At 45.2% G+C, this 19,884-nt stretch overlaps 1 protein-coding gene across 4 annotated transcripts in view; it reads left to right on the plus strand.

Moving 5' to 3' along the window:
• Positions 1-19,884, plus strand: part of NR4A1 (nuclear receptor subfamily 4 group A member 1) — a 50,812-nt gene that overhangs the window by 16,442 nt on the left and 14,486 nt on the right. The window contains exons 1-2 of one of the 4 annotated variants that reach the window (XM_042447766.1): positions 6,333-6,496; positions 18,572-19,407. In XM_042447766.1, the coding sequence (XP_042303700.1) occupies positions 18,574-19,407 (834 nt within the window). In that variant the 5' untranslated portion in view covers positions 6,333-6,496; positions 18,572-18,573. Of the gene's footprint in view, positions 1-6,332; positions 6,497-12,204; positions 12,957-14,681; positions 16,461-18,571; positions 19,408-19,884 lie in introns of those variants that run through there. The other 3 variants (XM_042447770.1, XM_042447769.1, XM_042447767.1) reach the window with 3 other exon arrangements.

A 19,884-nucleotide genomic window follows, 5' to 3' on the forward strand; every position in this document is an offset into this window, starting at 1 on the left:
AATCTGGGGATCCTCCAATGAAGCTGAACAGTGCAAGACTCGGAACAGATAAAAATAAGCATTGCTTTACACAGTGCATAATAAAACTGAGATCTTTTTCACCACATGATATGATGGCCACCAATGTGGACAGTTTTAAGAGAAGATTAGAAGAATCCATGGCTCTCAGTGATGACCAGTGATGATAGCTATCTAGTGTATGACATTTGTTTATTTATACTCCACCGTTTCTTCAAAGCTGAGAGTCAAATCATCTTATAAAATAGAAAGAGAGACAAAAATGTATACAGTTAAAAGCATAGAAAAAGCTACATTTGAAATTTTATTAAACTATCTATAGAATAAAAAACCATTTAAGACATACCCATTAAACAGCAAAAATTTTTTTAAAATAGCATAGCACAGAAGATGTCAGTGGCAAAACCCTTCTGAAGGAACTTGTCAAGAAAACACCATGATAAGTTTGCCTTAAGGTCACCATAAGTTGGAAAATGACCTCAAGGCACACAACAATAACAAAGCACAGTAATAAAACAATCAGTTTGCAAAAATGTTTTGAAGTAAGATCTTTATTTGCCAGTGGAAGGGTTCTCTCTTCTTGTACTGAAGGCCGTATGCCTCTCAGCATCAGCTGTTTTAGACAGACCCTTGGACTGGTCCAGCAGAGCCCTTTGTATGCTCCTGTGAATCTAAAGTTCCCTTACCCATGGGCCATGCTTGTAGTACAGCACACTAGCTGCACTTTATTTGTAGCACATAGCTTTCTGCGAAGATGCTTCACAGAAGCCAAAGGCTTTCACAGCCCATAGTTTTTTATGGGATTTTGGGGCTTTGTGGCGTTGTTCTGGAAGAGTTTATTCAAAATATCAGGAATAAACTCTTCCAGAACATGGCCACATAGCCCCAAAAGCCCACAAAAACTATACTTCTGTTTCTTTCTAGAGATAAAAATGATTTTGCAATTGTGAGTGCTGGGTTGTTGTTGTTGTTTTTAATTGTTTTAATGTTTTCAAAGTAGTGTTTTAATTGAATGCATGGTTTAATGCTTTTACAATGCATTGCTTTAGATGTTCTGTTTTAAGTGTGTGTGTGTGTGTGTGTGTGTGTACACAATATTATATTGTAAACTGCTTTGAGTTCCATTTGGGAGAAAAATGGGATAGAAATCAAATAAATAAATAAGGTTGGTGGTACATTGAGACTACTTGCATAGTGTTTGGTATTATGAAAACTTGGTAGTCTGTTGTTCAAGTGAAAGGTAAATGCTGTTTCTTTGCGTATGGTTTCATACAGGTACAATATAAGGAAAGTGAAATCTGTGTGTATATGTTGATTTTTATGCAAAAACATGCTATGTGAAGTCGAAGGCTTTCATGGCTGCCATCCATAGGTTTTTTTGTGGGTTTTTGGGGCTATGTGGCCATGTTCTAGCAGAGTTTCTTCCTGACGTTTTGCCAGCATCTGTGGCTGGCATCTTCAGAGAATGAAGCTTGCACACACTAGTTCAGTGTTAATATTTTGTTTTACTGTTATAATCTGCCTTGATGACTTGCTGTCGGTAAACAGGATATAAATTCATACAAAGGAGAGGCCAAGATTCCAGAACAAACTTACGGTAAGTTGTGTGAACTTGTGCCTTCCCTGAAAGGGTAGTGTGGAGAACGGAGAGTGGCCAGAAGGTTCCTTGTAGGAGGGCAGAGATGGGCAGCTATGGTTGCCCTGGACTCTCCAGGGGTAGCAAGGACAGCCAAAAACGACTCCTCCAAACCGGAAGCGTCCCAAAGTGACCTCTGGTTTTGAAAAACTAGTATCTTTTGATGTTTAGCTGTGGAGCGGGAGGCTATAACCTGTTTAATAGGTACATTGCTTCCAGGAAAAACAATGCACTCCTATATTTGCTCAGAAAAAGGACAGTCCGGGGAATCTGGAATAGTTAATGTCCTCAAGAGTAGCTTTTGTGGGTGAGCATATACAGCCCCCAGGTTGCATTTTACCGCCACCCCCTCCCCCCGAATGTTAGAGATACGTCTCTAAGGAAACTCGCTGGGAGGCAGCAAAATACCTCTGAAAATATATTTATGGATGAGGCAGGCAATGAAAGCCACCCCGCCAGGGACAGGTGCACAGCGGCACGTGCGGGAGCTGACCTAGTTCTTTGGACTTCTTAGTCACCCTTGTCTCTAGTTTCTTTTGCACACCAGGGATTCCAGCAGGCTCCTGCCCAAAACAGCCAGTCAGCTAGAGATGGGGATGGAGGAGAACTGTTTTATTGGACTCTGCTGTCCTTTTCCGTGGGCCTGTTATTATTATCCACTTTAGGATTCCAATTAACTTCATCCACATGGCTGATTTCAAGAAGTAGCCCTGTCAGTCTCTTGCAGCATTAAAAAAAGGAAGGAAGGGGGGACAAGAAATGTAGCAGCATCTTTAAGACTGACTTGTTTTTTTATTTTTGCATGAGCTCTCATGGATATAAACCCACTTTTCGAGATACATCACAAAGTTGTTGCCACATTTCTTTATTTTCCCCCCTCCTCCCCCTTCGTTCCTCCTTGTCATGGCTGATTTCAATCACTCCCTGTATCTTTTTAGGAATGCAACAGATTAAGTGACTAAACATTTTAGAAGGAAAGTCAACACAAAGAATCCTTCATTGGAAAGTGAATTTTAAAGGCAAAATTAAAACTGCTTCAGCAGCAATCATCATCTTAGAAAAGCTATTTCTCCCCTGTGTAGAAAGTGAGGATACTTGACAGAAAAGTATGCATCACCTAAAAACTTAGAGCCCATTCACACTAGATGGTTATAGCATTCTGATTCCACTTTAGCTGCCATGGCAACATCCCATGGGAACTGGGAGCTGTGGGAGCGGCTTTTAGGATCCTCAACAGGAATTCCTCCGGTGCCTCTGGCCAAACTACAAATCCCAGGAGGATGCCATAGGCTGGAGCCGTGGCAGTTGGAAGTGGAGTCAAAGTGCTATAACTGTACAGTGTGAATGGGATGGAATGGAATGCCAATGGATCCATCTGTGAAATCAGCTAGAATGCATATGATTTTAAATAACAGATCAGTCTGTGGCATGATATTATTCTTTTTGTTGTTGTTAATTTGTTGATTTCGTTGGTTTGTTGATGTTGGATTTTCAAAGGTACACACCCCCTTTTACTTCATTGTATCAAAGGTATACCGCTCATAGGGAAAGCTTTACAATAGCAGCTGGTTTAAGCTTATGCTAAACTTTAAAGGATGAGGTTCCCAAGCAGTGTCCTATCGACACACACTGTCTGACCTGCTTAGCTCCAGTGATGTGGCTCCACATGTGCCTTATTAGTTTATTAGACTGAGGCCTGGCTGAGGACCAGTGAACTGTGCTGCAAGAAAGCCAAAAACCTGGGAAACATCCTGGTGTTGCTAAATGAGGCTAAGACAGGGCAATGACTGGTCGGCTAAAATTAACTCTGGAGGATTGCATCACTGGGTGTCTTTAGCAGCAGCAGCAGCAGGGCACACAGATATGAGGGAGATCAAAACTTTATCACCACGCCAGGAAAAAGTGTAACACACCCACTCCAGTGTGTTCGGCTACTAGAGAAAACGTAGGTGTAGGGGCAGTAAAACGGAAACAAAATGTCATCCTTGTCTCTGTATGTGTACAGTGGGCCCTCCACATTTGCTGGGTCAGGGGCACAGGACACCCATGAAAGTGGAAAAAACGCAAATAAAAAAACAGCATTTTTTTTACCTGAGGGAACACCTCTCTAGGCATCTCTAGGTCCTCCAGCACAACTCTATGGTCAACATCTGCCAGAAGCTGACCACAGAATCATGCTGGAAGGCTGACCAATGCCTAGAGAAGTCTTTCCTCTCTAGGTCCTCCAGTGTGTCTTTTTGGCACACATTGACTACAGAGTTGTGCTGGAGAACTTAAGAGATTCCTAGAGAGAACATATTAATCACATCTGCAAAAGTCAAAGCTGCAAATGTGGCGTTCCTGCTGTGTGCCATTGAGTTGGCTTATGGAGACCTCATGAATTTAATGGGATTTCCTTAGCAAGGGATCCTCTAGACGTTGTTTGCCATTGCCTTCCTCTGAAATACAGCCTACTGCAGTGCTACTTGAAGTGGTGGTCTCTGGGCCAGTGCTGGTCCCCATGCCAGTCTCTGAATTTCCAACACACACAAAAAAGAAACCATTATAGCTAACAGGCACATATATGGTGCCACTTTCTGACACACTGGGGGCAGAGAAATGGCCAATCCCCCTCAAATAGCCTGAGAAGCAATGGCCTGCAGCACCTGGTATTCCTCAGTAGCCCCCCATTCAAGTACAGTGGGCCCTTGGTAGCCCTTGGGTTGGGTTGGGTTCTAGAAGCTCCTGTGGAAACCCAAATCTCTAGGCAGGGAACCGTCTAATTAAAGATAGTAATTGTATGCCGCTCTGATAGACTTTAGGACTAAAGAGTGCGATATAAATACCATAATAAATAAAATAAATACAGTGTCATAGTAAAATGGAGTCTCAACTATAAAATGGCAAAACCAAAGTGTGCGTCTTGGAAATTTTTTGTGTGTGAATATTTTCAAGCTATGGATGATGACTGAGTTTGTGGGTGCAGAGTCCATGGATACTGTACTAACTGGCCCTGACCCAGCTTAGTGTCCAAGATCTGAGGGGATCTGGGGCCTTCAGGGTGTTTAAACCCTACTCTTAACTATTGTTGCTGCTGCTGCTGCTGCTGCTGCTGCGTGCCTTCAAGTTATTTCTGATTTGGGTAACCCAAAGGCAATCCTATCACTGGGTTTTCCCTGACAGGATTTGTTCAGAGGGGGTTTGGCTTTGCCTTCTTTTGAGGCTGAGAGAGTGTGACTTGCCTAAGGTCACCCAGGGGTCACCTCTGCTATGATTTAAAGCATCGGCCTGCCTGTTGTGGTGGTTGGGTGCCTTCGAGTCATTTCTGAATTTGGGCGAACCTGAGTCCAAGTCCATATATTTGGTAGATCCAGTTTGAGACTGCTTTAAATGCCTTGGCTCAATGCTAGGGCATTCTGGGAACTGTAGTTTTGTGAGACATTGAGCCTTCTTTCTCAGAGAGCTCTGTTGCCAATAAAAACTGCAATTCCCAGAGTTCTCTATCACTGAGCGAAAGCCTTTAAAGCGGTCTTAAACTGAATGATTTCTGCAGTGGGCTTTGGACCTTTGGCTCTGTGTGTGTCTTGGGTATGAACTGGGATTTTAGGGGGCCTATTGGTTTGAGCGTTGGGCTAACACACTGGGGAACCAGGATTCGAATCCCAGCTCGGCTGTGTAAACCCACTGGGCGACCTTGGCCAAGTCACACTCTCTCAGCCTCCTCAGGGGAGGCAATAGCAAACCCCCTCTGAAGAAACCAGCCAAGAAAACGGCCAGAGGTGGGCAATGCCTCGAAGGCCTATCAGGAGAAGAAGGCTGCATTTGGAGCCCAGCAGAGGCAGGCCCTCCCTCCCTCCTCCGGAGGCCGTGGGAAAGGGCAGCCCCGGTCAGGGCCCCGAGGAAGTGGCGCCAGGGCCATGGAAGCAGGGCCAAAGCGGATTATTTCTGCCGTGTGGACGCAAGCACGGTGTCGCCTTTGTAGCGCAGGGAGGCCTGTCTCTATTTATTTCCTTCTTTATATCCCACCTTCCTCTCATTACAGGGACCCAAGACGGTTGTCGTTGTTGTTGTTGTTGTTTTGGGGTGTCTTCAAGCCATGTCCATCTGTCAAAGGGGATGCTTTGACTAAGAGTTCCCGCATGGCAGAATGGGGCTGGACTGGATGGCCTCCAGGATTCTCCCTCAGAGAGCCCTATCAAGCGGTTTCCTCGGCTAGCTTTGTTCGGAGGGGGTTTGCTCTTGCCTTCCCCTGAGACTGAGAGAGGGTCTTGCCCAAGGTCTCCCAAGTGGGACTCCGTGGCTGAGCTGGGATTCGAACCCAGGTCTCCCCTCCTGAGGCTGAGAGAGTGTGACTTGGGGCTGGGATTGGAACCCAGTTCTGCCGAGTCCTGGCCCAGCGCTGAAACCCCTCCTCCTCCTCCTCCTCCTCCTCCTCCTCCGGGCAGCGGGGCTATTTTTAGCCGGGGGCCATGATCCGGGGCCCTATTTTTAGATCAAAGGGCTGGGAGGCGTGCGTCAATGGAACCCCGCGTGCGTCACCCGCGCCGACATTCCGCGCCCTCCCCCCTCCCTCCGCGGGCGCCGGAACAGACCGCCCCTTTTCGCCTTATATGGCGAAGGCCGGAGCCCGGCGCGTGCGTCACAGGATCCCCCCCTCCGCCCCGCTGTGCGTCACAGAGGAGAGCTTAAGAGGATCTCCCTCCGCGCGACCACGCCACTGACGCTGCCGCCGCCGCTGCTGCTGCTGGGGAGACCCTCTCCGACGCCACGCTCTGCGCTGCGCTCCGCTCCGCTCGCCTTCTGCAGCAGCAGCAGGAAAGGGCAGGCAGCGCTCTCTTTCTCTCTCGGGACTCCTCCGATCGGGTACGTCCATCATCATCATCATCATCATTATTATTTACAGTGCTTATATTCTTATTACTTATAGTGCTTATATCATTATTATTTATTGCCTCTCAGCCATGGAGACCCAGTGGGAGACCTTGGGCAAGTCACACTCTCTCAGCCTCAGAGGAAAGAAAACAAAGGCAAGCCTCCTCTGAACCCAGCTGGCCAAGGAAAGCCCATGCCTTAGGGTAGCCCTAAGTCACAAATGGCTTCAAGGCACACAATAATAATAATAATAATAATAATAATAATAATTATGTCTCCACCCAAGTTCTTTCTGCAAAAAAAAAAAGGGGGGGTGCAACGTGTTGCAATGGACGGATTTGGTGGAGAAGGGAACTTGAAATGGATTTAGCCTGTGCAATGGAGAGAGAAGAAATATTGACAGGCTGGGGGGGACTTATATTATTATTGTTATTGTTGTTGTTATTTCTTTTATTTTCCCTGTGCAAAAGAGGGGAGCTGCAGGGCAGTGCAATGGATGAGTTTTGGAGAGAAGGGAGATGGGAACTGGCTAGCTTGGCACGATGGAGAAGCAGTGTTGAGAAGCAGGGAGAACTCTGTCTGTCTGTCTGTCTGTCTGTCTTGTATTTACACCCCTGTCTCCAGCGCTGCTGTCAGAGCAAATCACTTGTTGATTTGACAGTTCCCTGCCCTCAGGCTGACAAATCTCAGAAGTTGGTCTCTGTGCAGATTGTGGGGATGGGCAGAGGGACCTTGCACACTGAAAAGTTACTCTGCGGGAAGGGATTTGGGGTTTGTGGGGGGGGGGATGCCTGCTTAATATATATGTTTTTTCCTCTCATGCATGGAGCTTTGCAGCCCAGAAAGCTTTTCTGGATAGCAAAGAGGAATTGTGGCAGGTGAAGTGTAAGCACCGGCTATGGCTGCGCATTGAAAACTTTTCCCCACCACATCCTTACTGTGTCACTTGGATATATCTCAGTGATGCATTTTAAGGGAGCATTTCAACCACAGCCATGGCGTCCAAACTGCGGGATTAATCCGGTTTGGCATCTTCACTTGAACTGCCATGGTTCATCAAAGCTCTGATGCCACAACAAACTACATTTCCCAAAATCCCATAGCACTGAGCAATGGCAGTTCAAGTGGTGCCAAACCGGATTAATTCTGCAATGTGGATGTGGCCCAAGTAGGTGTGTCTGGGCTTGCAGGTTGGAAAAAGCGGAGCCTGCTAAGCAAGGAGGAGGACATTGCTGTCAGGTTCTTCCTGGTAGTTCCTTTTCTATAAAGGATAGGATTTAAAGCATGGTGGTGTACAACTTCAGAAAACTCGTACCCCTAAATCTGCCTGGGAGGATTCATTTATGGGGACAACGGAAATAATTTCGTTTTGGGAAGAGGGGTGTGGAATTTTCCTTCCTCCTGGGCTTTGAAGGCTTCGAGTGCAAAGTGGTTTTTGGGTGGGAAGGATCCATAATGGTGCACTTGTTTCAAAAGTGCCAGCTTTCCTCATCCACATTTGCGTTTTAAAGGATGAAGTTGCTGTAACCTGAGCTGAGTGGGAGTTTTGGCAGATGCCGTCCAAAAGTGACGTTCAAGTGGCAGGGGTTTTGTTTTTACAGTTTTTATCTTCTCTAGCCTTGATGGTGGCAGCCGAACAGCCTGGCAGGAAAAGTTCTGCAGCTTGGGATCAAAAGCGATGGGAGGGTTTTGGTGGTGTTCAGGATTCAGCCTGATGTTTGAGAGGCAAAGTACAACATGCAGCCGGTGGGTTGTGATGAAATACATCTAATAAAGACCACCCAGTTGCAAGGCTTCACCGGAAGGCTGCAAGTGCTTCCTTGTTCCACCCATGTTTTGGGGAGAGAGAGAGGGAGAAGAGGGAGATAAATATCTTAGCAATATATGTCGGCCCCTTGGGTTGTTAGAAATCTGCAGCTCTCAAGTTACGCAGAAGTTTGCTTCATCAGGCTGACTGTACCCTGCCTGGTAAAGACTTCTGCCTAACCTGCAAGCTTGCAAGCTTCTGCACAAAGCAAGAGAGAGAGTTTCAGGTTGGTTGGTTTGTTCTGAAGACAACTGGATCTCATGGTGCCACATTCAGGTCTGCAAGGTAAAGCTCCCTCCTTAGAGAATGTCCACCAGGAGAGCTGATCCAAACCAGATCATGGAGCAGTTACTTTATAAAGCGTTACTACATAATATAAAAGGTTCCTTTATAGAGTACATATTCCAGAATCCCCTAGTCCCCACAGCTACTGGCTGCGCCCTTTATGACACTTAGACTCACTGAAATTCTAAGATGTAAACTTATCTTGATAATAGTCCCAAACCAGCATGTCCAAGCTTACTGCTTTTGTATTTCCCAGAGTGTGAAAATTGTCACTTCATTCTGTGAAGGGTGGGTTGTGTTGGATGGTACAGGGAAGACGTGAAGCCTTCTTTTTTCTAGCTGTCTGATTTCTTACTACCATTACCATCGCAAAAGAGATGCTCTTCTTCACTTAAAAAAAAAAGGGGGGGAGGGTTGATTTACAAAGCAGCTTGGTACCAGCACAGGTGGTGAAGGGCATAAATCAGGAAGGGTTCCATCCTGGCCTCTTTCATGTGGGCTTGCAGTTCCTGGCATGTGCTGAGCAACAGGTGCAGCATCAAATTCGAGCACCTGGCAGCCCACTCTCCCCCTCCACCCTTCACAGCTCCCAAGGCTCCTCTTGTATCTAAGTTCATGCACAGAGCTTCAAAGACTGACACAGCCGACTTGCTGCACTTGTGTGTTTTCAGTCATCCTTCTTCCAAATGGAACCACAGACACCTCGCCTTACAGTCTTGGCCACATCAAAAATGTAAAGAGGGATGGGAAACTTCTGCAAACCTGGGGATGGACAGGTGTAGATAACTTGTATTGCTTCAGATTGGATCCAGCCTACATTATACTTAGAGTTCTTGTTTTTGTTGTTTGCCCTTGAGTCAGCCTCAACTCTTGGAGATGTCTCATCCATGGAGTCTCCATGCCCCCTGCTCTCCACTGCTCTGCTCAGGTCCTGCAAACTCAGGCCTGTCATTTCCCTGATTGAATCTTCATCTGGTGTGCGGTCTTCCTCTCTTTCTGCTACCCTCTACCTTTACTAGCATTATTGTCTTTTCTAATGAATCATGCCTTCTTATGATGTGACCAAAGTACAATAGCCTCAGTTTGGTCATCTTGGCTTCCAGGGAGATTTCCAGCTTAATCTGTTCAAGGACCTATTTATTTTCTTTTTGGCTGTTGGTATCCTCAGCACTCTTCTCCAGAACCATGTCTCAGATGATTTGATTTTCTTTTTATCTGCTTTCTTTACTGTCCAGCTCTCACATTCATTTGAACACGATGATGCGGAAACAGTGGCTTGGATTATTCTAACTTTGGTGCTCAAGTGTACATCTTTACTCTTTAGGATCTTGTCTAGTTCCTTCATGGCTGCTCTTCCCATTACTAGTCTGATTTCTTGACTGGAGTCTCCATTCTGATCAATGTTTGATCCAAGATATGTAGAATAGAGCCATTGAAGTAGGATTTAAGCAAGTCACAAGTTTGCCTCATTGGTGTTAGGAGCAAGCAGATGTACCTAGGATTGTGATGTCAGATTCATTCTTTAGAAGTGCCATTGAAAATATGTTTGAAAAGCTGTGTTAATAAAGTACACAACCTGTTTCTGCTTTTTTCAGTGATGTTTGTTATTACGCAAACTTACACACACACATATATGTCCATCACTTATGGATACAAAATAGAAATTTGAATCACTGTGCAGTCAGAGGAGAAGCAATAAAATGCTGTTCAGTAATATGGTAGTTCAAAAAAAATGCAATGTTCTTGCAGCAAATTGCAGGTGTGTCTGCTCAGAAGGACAAGTTACTGAATGTAATGGGGCTTACTCCTGGGTAAATCTGCACAAGGAGTTATTAAAGGCACAAACTTAAAAGTTGTGAGTGGAGGATGGAGAGAGGTGGCCCACCTTGTCTGCATACGGCAAGAGTTCGGCATCTGGGACAAGGCCAACCTCCTTCCCTTCTGTTTAAATGGTTCAGAAGAGAAGCAAATATTTTTGGTAGTCAGCTTTGGAATGGTTTGGCTAGCAAGAATTCGCTCTATAATGTTTTGCTTTTAGGGAAAGAAAAAACATGTGTTTCACAGTGGCAGTAATAGTCTTTGCTGCAAGCCTCTTTAAACTGTCAGCCTTGCCTGCTCAGAAGTAACACGGTAGTCAAAGCGCTGGAGCAGCATGTGTTTTAGTTTACTAGTTAGTGAGGGATTTCTTTCAATGGCTTTACTGTTAAACTTGCTCCAGTACAGTATAATCAAGTGCAGAGACATTGACCCATCAGCATTGCTTTGGTACTCCAGCAGGAGGTGCTCCTGAACAGCCTGTGATGTCTAAAGGAGTCTGCAAGCAAACTGGAGAGAGCTACAATGAAAATTGTATTGGGAGACCCCCAGCTGCATTGGAGCCCCCAGTTCCTTTTGAGGTGTTTCTGACTGCTGTTACAAAACGTATGCCATATTTGAGGTGACTTGTCTCACCCGAGGCAACTATTTTGATGTACAAGCAAGCAGAAATCTTTGGAATAACTGGCTTGTGTCAGTTGGTAACTCCATCAGTGCTTTGGTAGTGAATGAGGGGGTGTGTGTGTGAGTTTGGTGTCTGTGCTTGGCTCTACCTTTAAAACAGGTGAGGATTTTCCAGCTATTTCAGATCAGCTTCTTTGAAACCCACCCAGTAAGGAAACTGGGGGAATTGTACTCTACATTACTGTAGGGTAGTGTTGCCTTCCACGTTTGTGGCTTTGACTTTTGCAGATTTGGTTATTTGTGGGTTTGATTAATATGTTCTCTTTAGGAATCTCAAGGTCCTCCAGCACAACTCTGCCAGAGGTTGAGGAACCTAAAAGTTCCTAGATAAAACACTTCTCTAGCCATTTGTAGGTCCTCCAGCATGATTCTATGATCAGGTTCTGGCAGATGTTGACCATATAGTTGCACTGCAGGACCTGGAGATTCTTAGAAAGGTGTTCTCTTAAGTAAAAATAATAGGTTTTTTTTTTAATTTGCAGTTTTTCCACATTTGGGGGGGGGGGGGAGGAGTGTCCTTCACCCCTAACCCCAGCAAACATGGAAGGACCACTGTATATCAGTGTTCTACCACTTTTAATTGTTCCGGTTTCATCCTAGGATTTGCCGTTTTGTGAGATAATTCTCTCACAGAGAGCTTTGGTGCTGTAGTTCAAGGGAATGCAATAGAGAATTCCAATTCCCTCACTAGACTACATCTCCCAGGATTGCATAGAATGGTGCCAAGGCAATTAAAGTGGAATCAACATGCTATGATTATGCTGTTTGGATGCTCCCTGTAAAATCTGAAGAGCTAAATGTTTTCCACTCTTGTTTTAAGCTGAAGGTGGGCAAAGGGCAGCTCTCAACAAGTTGTTGTATGATAGTCCTGTTTAAATATTTGAAGGGGTGTCATGTTGAGGATGGAGCAAACTTGTTTTCTGCTGCTCCAGAGAATAGGACACAGAACACTGGATTCAAACTACAGGAAAAGAGATTCCACCTCAACATTAGGAAGAACTTCCTGACAGTAAGGGCTGTTTGACAGTGGAATGCACTCCCTCGGAGGGTGATAGAGTCTCCTTCCTTGGAGGTCTTTAAACAGAGGCTGGATGGCCATCTGTCAGGGATGCTTTGGTTGTGAGTTCCTGCATGGCAGAACTGGGGTTGGATTGAATGGTCCTTGAGGTCTTCCAGCTCTATGATTCTATGATCCAAACATCCAATTCTATGATTCACGGCCTAGCAGGGCCTAACCAGCATAGTTAAAGCTGAAGAATGCTGGGATCTGTAATCAAAAAAACCTCTGAGCAGCTGCATTTTGCCCATCCTGATTTTGAAAGAGGAGCATTGGGGGAGCTGCATCCAAACAACCCAGCTTGTCAGAGGAAGAGAAGCACACAGGGAGGTGACTCTCACTGCAACATTATTGTCCATAGAGTCAAGGGCTGGAGAGAGGGGTGGCGTGACTGTGGCTGCCGGCCTGCCATTACGAGAAGAGCCATTTGTATGTGAGAACAACAAGAATCTAGGAGGGCTGGCGGCTGAGGTGGAGAGTTGCACCCGTTGTCATAGCAACAATGCACCGTGGCTGTTCTTGGGTGGCAAGCAGGGCAGCATGAGAGAGAGAGAGAGAAACGGGGAAGGGGCTGGTAGGTAGCACTGCCCACAGGAAGAGAAAGATGCTCATCCTCAGAGGCCTTTGCAGGAGGGACTGGCACTCCCTGCCGTGTGCCACAAAGCTTTCTGCTGCAGACCACTGATGCTAACCTCCATCATGTCTGGACCCTGACTCTTTGTGGTAAGAGGGCAGGAGCAAACGCTGGTCTCTTCCCCTCCCCAGGCAGGAGTAGGAGTGTTTCTTCTGCAGCGTGCAGCCAGGTAGGTGGAATATAGGGTAGCAAAAGAATTGGGGGCCCTGGGAGGTCAGATGCCTTCTTTCAGTAATTAGGGCTCAAAAACTACTTTATAGCAGCAGTTGGGAATAAGGGTTTGAGTTGGAAAGATGGATGATGGTTCTCATCAAACTTGGAGCAGACCCACTGAAAACAGTGGGATCTTGGCCAGGCATGCCCAACTTAGGTTCCATTCCTTTCAAGTGGTCAGGAGAGACATTTTTAATAGGGTGCCACAAATACACCCATGCAGAAAGTTACTCTTCCCCCCCCCCCCATGGATTATATTGCTATCTACCTCAGTTCTTGCCACTTCTCTTTCTTTTTACTTTTTACTAGCCAAACAGTGATTTTTTTCTTTCTAGTTTTTGTATCTAAGAGATAAACCAAAATAGGCAAGTGCCCTTTGCATACTTGTAACACAAGACTGAGCAACAAGTATCTCTTTTCCTGGGACATCAAACAACGTTACCCTCTGTTTTGGATCTAAGAAATAAACTGAAATAGGCAAGTACCCTTTGCATATTTATGACATAAAACTGAGCAACAAGTATCTCTTTTCCTGGGAGAGGAAACAACTTTACCCTCTAGTCTTGAGGATAGTGCAGAAATAGATTTCCATGGACGTACAGCTGTTAAAAAATTGTGACTACAGTATTTACCACTGTGCCAGTCTAGAGGAAGTCGCAAGGCCTTGGTGGTGTGCTGTCGGTATTCCATAGTAGGACTGCCAAGGGGCAGAAAATCTTGCCTAACCTGCTCTTCTACCTCAGAATATTAGCTAAATGGGGAGAAATCAGTAAGCAAAGCTATCATGAAGACATTGAGAGAGCCATGCTTGGTTGCTAATGTTTCTGTGTTAGCATTTTCATATATTATTGGATTGCAATTCCCACCATTCCTCACCATTGGCTATACTGGCTAAGACTCCTGGGAGTTCGGTCGAACAGTATCTGGAGGGCTGCATGATTCCCACCCCTCTTCTAAGTACAGCAGTAATTCATGCAAAGCTGTTACTGAGCAGAAGTCCATAATCTCCTTGCCTCCCCAGGAATATGTACTGCTGTTAATTTCCCTAAGGGCAGGGGTGGGCAGTGGCAGCCTTCCTGATGATTTTGGCCTACATTTCCCATCAGCTGGGGAAACTATGGTCCAAATACATCTGGTGGGCCACAGTTGCCCAGCTTCTGCTTATGGAGGTCCAGGTCTGGGGGAGGCAGCAAAACATCTGAGGAAACCTATACCCTCCAGATGTTTTGGACTTCAGTTCACAGAAACCCCAGCCAGTGTGGTTATAACACCTGGAGGGTCAACGATTATCTAGCCCTGCAGTGGAAAATCTTCCTAAAATCTTGCAAGCCTTCAGAGCATTGTGACTAGAATGTGTCCCAACTCTTTTGGGTTTCCTAGATCTGTGGAGGCAGATGTTTTCCGTAGATGAGACTGGGGTGGTTTTCATACTCTGAGATCTTGAAATGAGCTGTGCCCCATCCTCCCTATGCATTTTTTAAAAATCCATTTTGATACTTCTGCCCTCAAGCATAGAGGGGAAGTTACTATTATTGGCTGAGACATATCTTTATTTCTGTCTTCCTTTTTGAGCAGAGAACCAATGTGATGTTTGTCACATGGTCAGGCTTGGCATATATATATATGTATGTATGTATGTATATATATATACACACACACACACACACACAAAGCCAATACAAAGGCCCCCCCAGTCCCGATCAGGATAGCAGCAGAGGATAACATGTTAATCACTCTTACCTCAGTCACCATCCCAAACTAGGTTAAAAATTCTGCACTGGCTACTTATTTCTGAAAACCTATACGCCAGGGCTAACATCATGACAAGTAGTATTTGCTTTGGCTCTGAGAGATTCACAATAGTTGAGCGCCATAGCAGTGGACCCTTCCTAGTAGCTAAAAACCTGCTCTCAAATCTGTCCTTGTACTTTCCAACCTTGGAGCAGTCCCCAAGATTAGATCTCTAGGCAGTGTAATGGAACTACTTAGATTTGCATTACCTCAGGAGACTGGTCCTCTCACATTTGCAGGCGTCAGACCTTCCACTGGAGGCAAAAAACTAATAAATACTGTGTTATGGAGAGCCCTAGGTAGCATCTGTTGCTCTATTTGAACACAGTAAATCATAATAGGTTCTAACAATTAAGGGACCAAGTTTCTATCTTAGGAATGCAAAATAACAAGCTTAGATGGCAATGGGAAGAGCAGAAGGCATAAAAATAAGTTGGTTCTCAAGGAAAGCAACTGACCTGGGCTGGCCCACCTGTTGGGTAAATGGAATACGTGTCCCTCATAGCAGGTCTGTTGGGACCACTAAATAGTAAGAAGCCTGTTTCTTATTTTGACTTCTCTCCTAGAAGGAGTGGGGAAATGTCTGGCCTGTTTGGGTATCTATTCAGATATGCCCAACACGGAATTCATTATCTGTTTGTGGTGCGGGACAAGAATGGCACAGAAATCTTGAGCATTTACAGGTGAATGGGAACAACAAGTTAAATAATAAGATGACAGATGCCTGATAGTACAGTGGATCCTTGGTATCCACTGGGATTTGGTTCCAGGACCCTTCTCTGGATATCAAAATCCATAGATGATCAAGCCCCATTAAATACAACAGCATAGTAAAATGGTGTCCCTTATACAAAAAAGCAAATTCAAGGTTTACTTTTTGGAGTTTATATCCTTTTGGAATATATTCAAGCTGTAGATGGTTGAATCCGTGGATATGAAGGGCTGACTGTATAATCAGCATTATACATGTTAGTTGTTAATTGTTGCTGTTCCAAGAGCTTTCTATATTCCTGTTCCCTCTGCCACAATATCTGTATTCAGTCATGTATGTGAGATTCTTGACAGATTGTGGTGGGAGAGGGAAAAGAAAATGAGAGAGAGTGAGAGCGAGCCTGGCTTGAGATAACGTTATTTGTTAGTGTATGGGATAACTTTATTTGTTAGTGTAATTTGTATCCAGCCTTGCCTCTGGTTAGCTCAAGGTGGTACACATGGCTCTGTTCCTTCCTATTGTGTCTTTCTAACAAGCCTGTAAGGAAAGTGAAAGACTAGGCCAAGTTCACTCAGTGAATTTCAGTGGCTCAGTGTGGACTTGAACCTGCATCTCCCAAACCTCTAGCCAACATTATTAATCACTACACCATGCATTTTCTTTTTATTTAATTACTGGATCAGTTATCCATTTATTGTACAATTGCAGCTCACCCTTGTCCTTACACCAGGGTTGCAGTCTTTCCAGTACCATTCTAGATGGAAGGGATGCTTTCTGATTCCTGGAGTTAAATTGGAAAGCAAAGTCCTGTTTCTGCCCAGAAGAGGGCCTTCACCTTGTTCCAGTGGTGCGACCCTGTAAAGTCTCTGTGGAATTCAGTGTGTCTCAACGTTCCCTAATCCATTACTGCCCATTAAAGCAAGCGGCTCCTTGACCAGCTGAACTTAACCTTTAAAGGTCTGCGATATACATGACATTATCAACTTGCCACAAGGGTTGTTACTCTCTTGGCTTTCATCTTGGCCAAAAACTCCAGTTACATCTCTTCTCTTAAAGGGTGCCTTTCACTATTAAACCTCATGGCATGCTCTCAAGACCTGAGGCTACCTCTCTGGTGCAATCCAGGGGCATCTCAAGAAATTAGAAAATTGCTGGCTGGGTAGGAGGGATGTCTTCCCTTTGAAGTTTATCCTCTGTTGGCATATATGTGTCTGTGTGTACATGTTCATGCAAGAGTATCTGCATGCTACCAGACTGCTTGGGTGGACTCAACCAATGATTATATGATCCATAGTGTTCATATTATCTAGGAAGTGGAACCTTTATCTAAGACATATTTAAAGATATAGCCCTATTAGTTTCTTTCTGCATCAAAAAATACAAAGGAATCCTGTAGCACTTTTGAGGCTAAGTGAAAATAAGCAATGTTCTGATGATGTGGACTGGAACTTTTTACTCTTGAGCATGATGATCTTCACCTACTGTGATATTTGTTTTTGTGAAAACAGGGTTTGAATCCCCACTCAGCCATGGAAACCCACTGGGTGACCTTGGGCAAGTCACACTCTCTCAGCCTCAGCTGATAGAAATGACAAGCCCCCTCTGCCAAGAAAACTTGCCAAGAAAACTTTGTGATAGATTTGCCTTGGGGTCACCATTAGTCAGAAATGACTTGAAGGCATACAACAATAACAACAAGATAGTACTGAAGGCATGTAACGACTATAAAAAAGAAACATAAAAAGAGGTTAAAACATCTGTAAAAAGAGATTGCTTCCCCCCTTGACTGTGAACCAGTTTATATACCCAGTGCCTGATGTGAGCTAAGATAGCTAGAAAGCCATGTGTATTGTCAAAGGTAAATTGGCTTTTCCCATTTGGCCCCTTACCTGTACACAAAGGTCTTCTTATGAGGTCAACTTGAGGCTCTAGATGAGAATGCTGGTTCTTGTGGAGTTCCAGGTCAGGAAAGAGAGAATGGTTTTTCACATCTCCAGCTATTTTAGCAAATAGTGCATAAACACGGAAATGTCCTATATACCCTGAAGGCACCAAACCCTGAAAGCTAAGCAGACTCAGGTCTGGTTGGTAATTGGAAGGAAGTCTGCTGGGTAATACCAAGAGACAGTGGGCTGTATTTCAGAAGAGGACAATGACAAACTACTATCTCTGAATATCTTGCCTAGGAAAACCCTGTGAAATTTATGGGGTCACCATAAATTGATGGGCAACTTCAAAGGACACACATGCATAAACTCTGTTTTTACCCAGAGAAGAAACATGTTGTGAAGAGTATATGCAGAAGTGTTTGGGTCCTAGCTGTGATTTCTGCAGTGCAAACATCCCCACTCTGTGCAGTAGGGAGAAGCCTCTTGGGGTGGCTGGACCCTATTGTTCCTCCTACTCCTGCTAATTCCATTAACATCAGAACTGTTAGTCCTCTTTTAATGTTAACTAAAAACACATCTTTCTTCTTGACATACGTCCCATTTTAAAAAAATAGGAGCAGAGGTTGAAGTTGGAGTGGGTACCCTACATCCATCTACTACAATGCCCATTATTCCAGACCATTGAGCATACTGGCTGAGCCTAGTGGAAGTTGCCATCAGATAGCAGTTGGAAGGCACGCCTGGGTTAGGTGGACTTTGGCTTAGGGGTGCTAAGACCTAGGGTGTGTATATGTGTCTGAAAATTAAAATAGCTTCCTACCCAAGATCTCAAGAAGTTAAAATCAGCGAAAACTCCTTTGTAAGATTGGGGGGGGCATTTCTTTTAGGCGTGGGTAGGAGAAATTGGGACTGCTTTCCACTCCTCTCCCAGGAACATTTTGGTCAATTTCCTGCTGTAAAAGTTACTTTTTTTGTCACACTTTGGATAAGTGACTGTGTTGGCTAGGCGATTCTGAGAGTTGCAGCAAAAAAAAAAAAAAAAGTAACTATCCCAAGCTCTATTCCTGCCAGGCCATTACGACAGAGTTAAAACGCACCTTCACAGCCTCATCTTGGAGGACTTATAAGTGAATATCCAGTAACTGACAGTATTTCTCCCCTCCCCACTTTTTCTCCTAGAGATGCCCTGTATTCAAACCCAATATGGGACCTTGCTTCAGAGCGGAGGACCCTGCGATCGCTATCCAGCAGACCTCTTGACCTCAGAGCTTGGCAAGCCCACCATGGACCTGGTTAATACAGAGATTACCACTGCCACCACCTCTCTGCCCAGCTTCAGCACCTTCATGGACAATTACACGGGTGAATTTGACGCCTTCCTCTACCAGATCCCAGCTGCCAACCCCACCGCGACCTCCTTCAAGCTGGAAGACTTCCAGGTGTATGGTTGTTATCCAGGCCCTTTCAGCAGCCAACTGGATGAGACCATGTCCTCAAGTGGCTCAGACTATTACGGCAGCCCCTGTTCTGTCCCTTCCCCTTCCACACCAAGCTTCCAGACTTCCCAGGGACCATCTTGGGAGAACTCCTTTGGGGCCTATTCCCCAACACACACCTATGACAACATGAGGCCTTGGGTGACGGCAACAACGACAACAGAACCTCCCAAAAACAGTTCTACCCAACCTTCGTATTTCTCCTTTAGTCACTCGGCCCACAGTCCCGGTGTGCCTCCCCAGAGTCCCCTGAAGATGCAGCCAGCATCCCACCCGCATTTGGTGGACAGTGATGTCTTCTCACTGCCCCAGACCTCCCCTTCTGTCAGTTTTTCACCTTTGCCGCTCAGCCAGGCTTCGCCCATCTTGGATAGCTCTGGCTTGATGGACAATTCCCTCTCACCAACCAAGGCACGCAGCCCTGGATCCAGTGAAGGGCGCTGTGCTGTCTGCGGGGACAATGCTTCATGCCAACACTATGGTGTTCGAACCTGTGAAGGCTGCAAGGGTTTTTTCAAGGTAAGGCCAGCATTTTCCTTTCTCACATAGGCTCCGTACAGACAGGCCAGAATAAAGCTGCTTCGGGTCCCTTTGGAGGTATGCTGTTTACATGATGCATACATTCTAAGAGTCTGGAAGCCAGACCAAAGCCACGTTCCAGTCCTTGGGACTGGAGTATGGCTTTGGCACATCTTTTGGACTCTTAGGATGCATGCATCATTTAAACAGCATACCTCCAAAGTCCCAAAGCAGCTTTATTTTGGCCTGTCTGTACAGGCCCATTAATACCCATAACTGAAATTTCTAAGCCAAGCAAACAAGTTCTAGCCTTCTTTGTGCTTTTGCAGCCAGTGCAAAGAATGCTGGACCATCAAGACCTCCTTTTGTAGGATGAGGTGGGTGGTGGTGATGGTAGTGGTGGATGACTTTGTTGTTGACTGCTCCAAGGATGACTCACTGGCCCCTCTCTGAATAAAGAAGCCCATTGTAGAGCTA

The sequence above is a fragment of the Sceloporus undulatus genome, chromosome 2 (genome assembly GCF_019175285.1).
Source record: "Sceloporus undulatus isolate JIND9_A2432 ecotype Alabama chromosome 2, SceUnd_v1.1, whole genome shotgun sequence".
NCBI classification, from domain to species: domain Eukaryota; kingdom Metazoa; phylum Chordata; class Lepidosauria; order Squamata; family Phrynosomatidae; genus Sceloporus; species Sceloporus undulatus.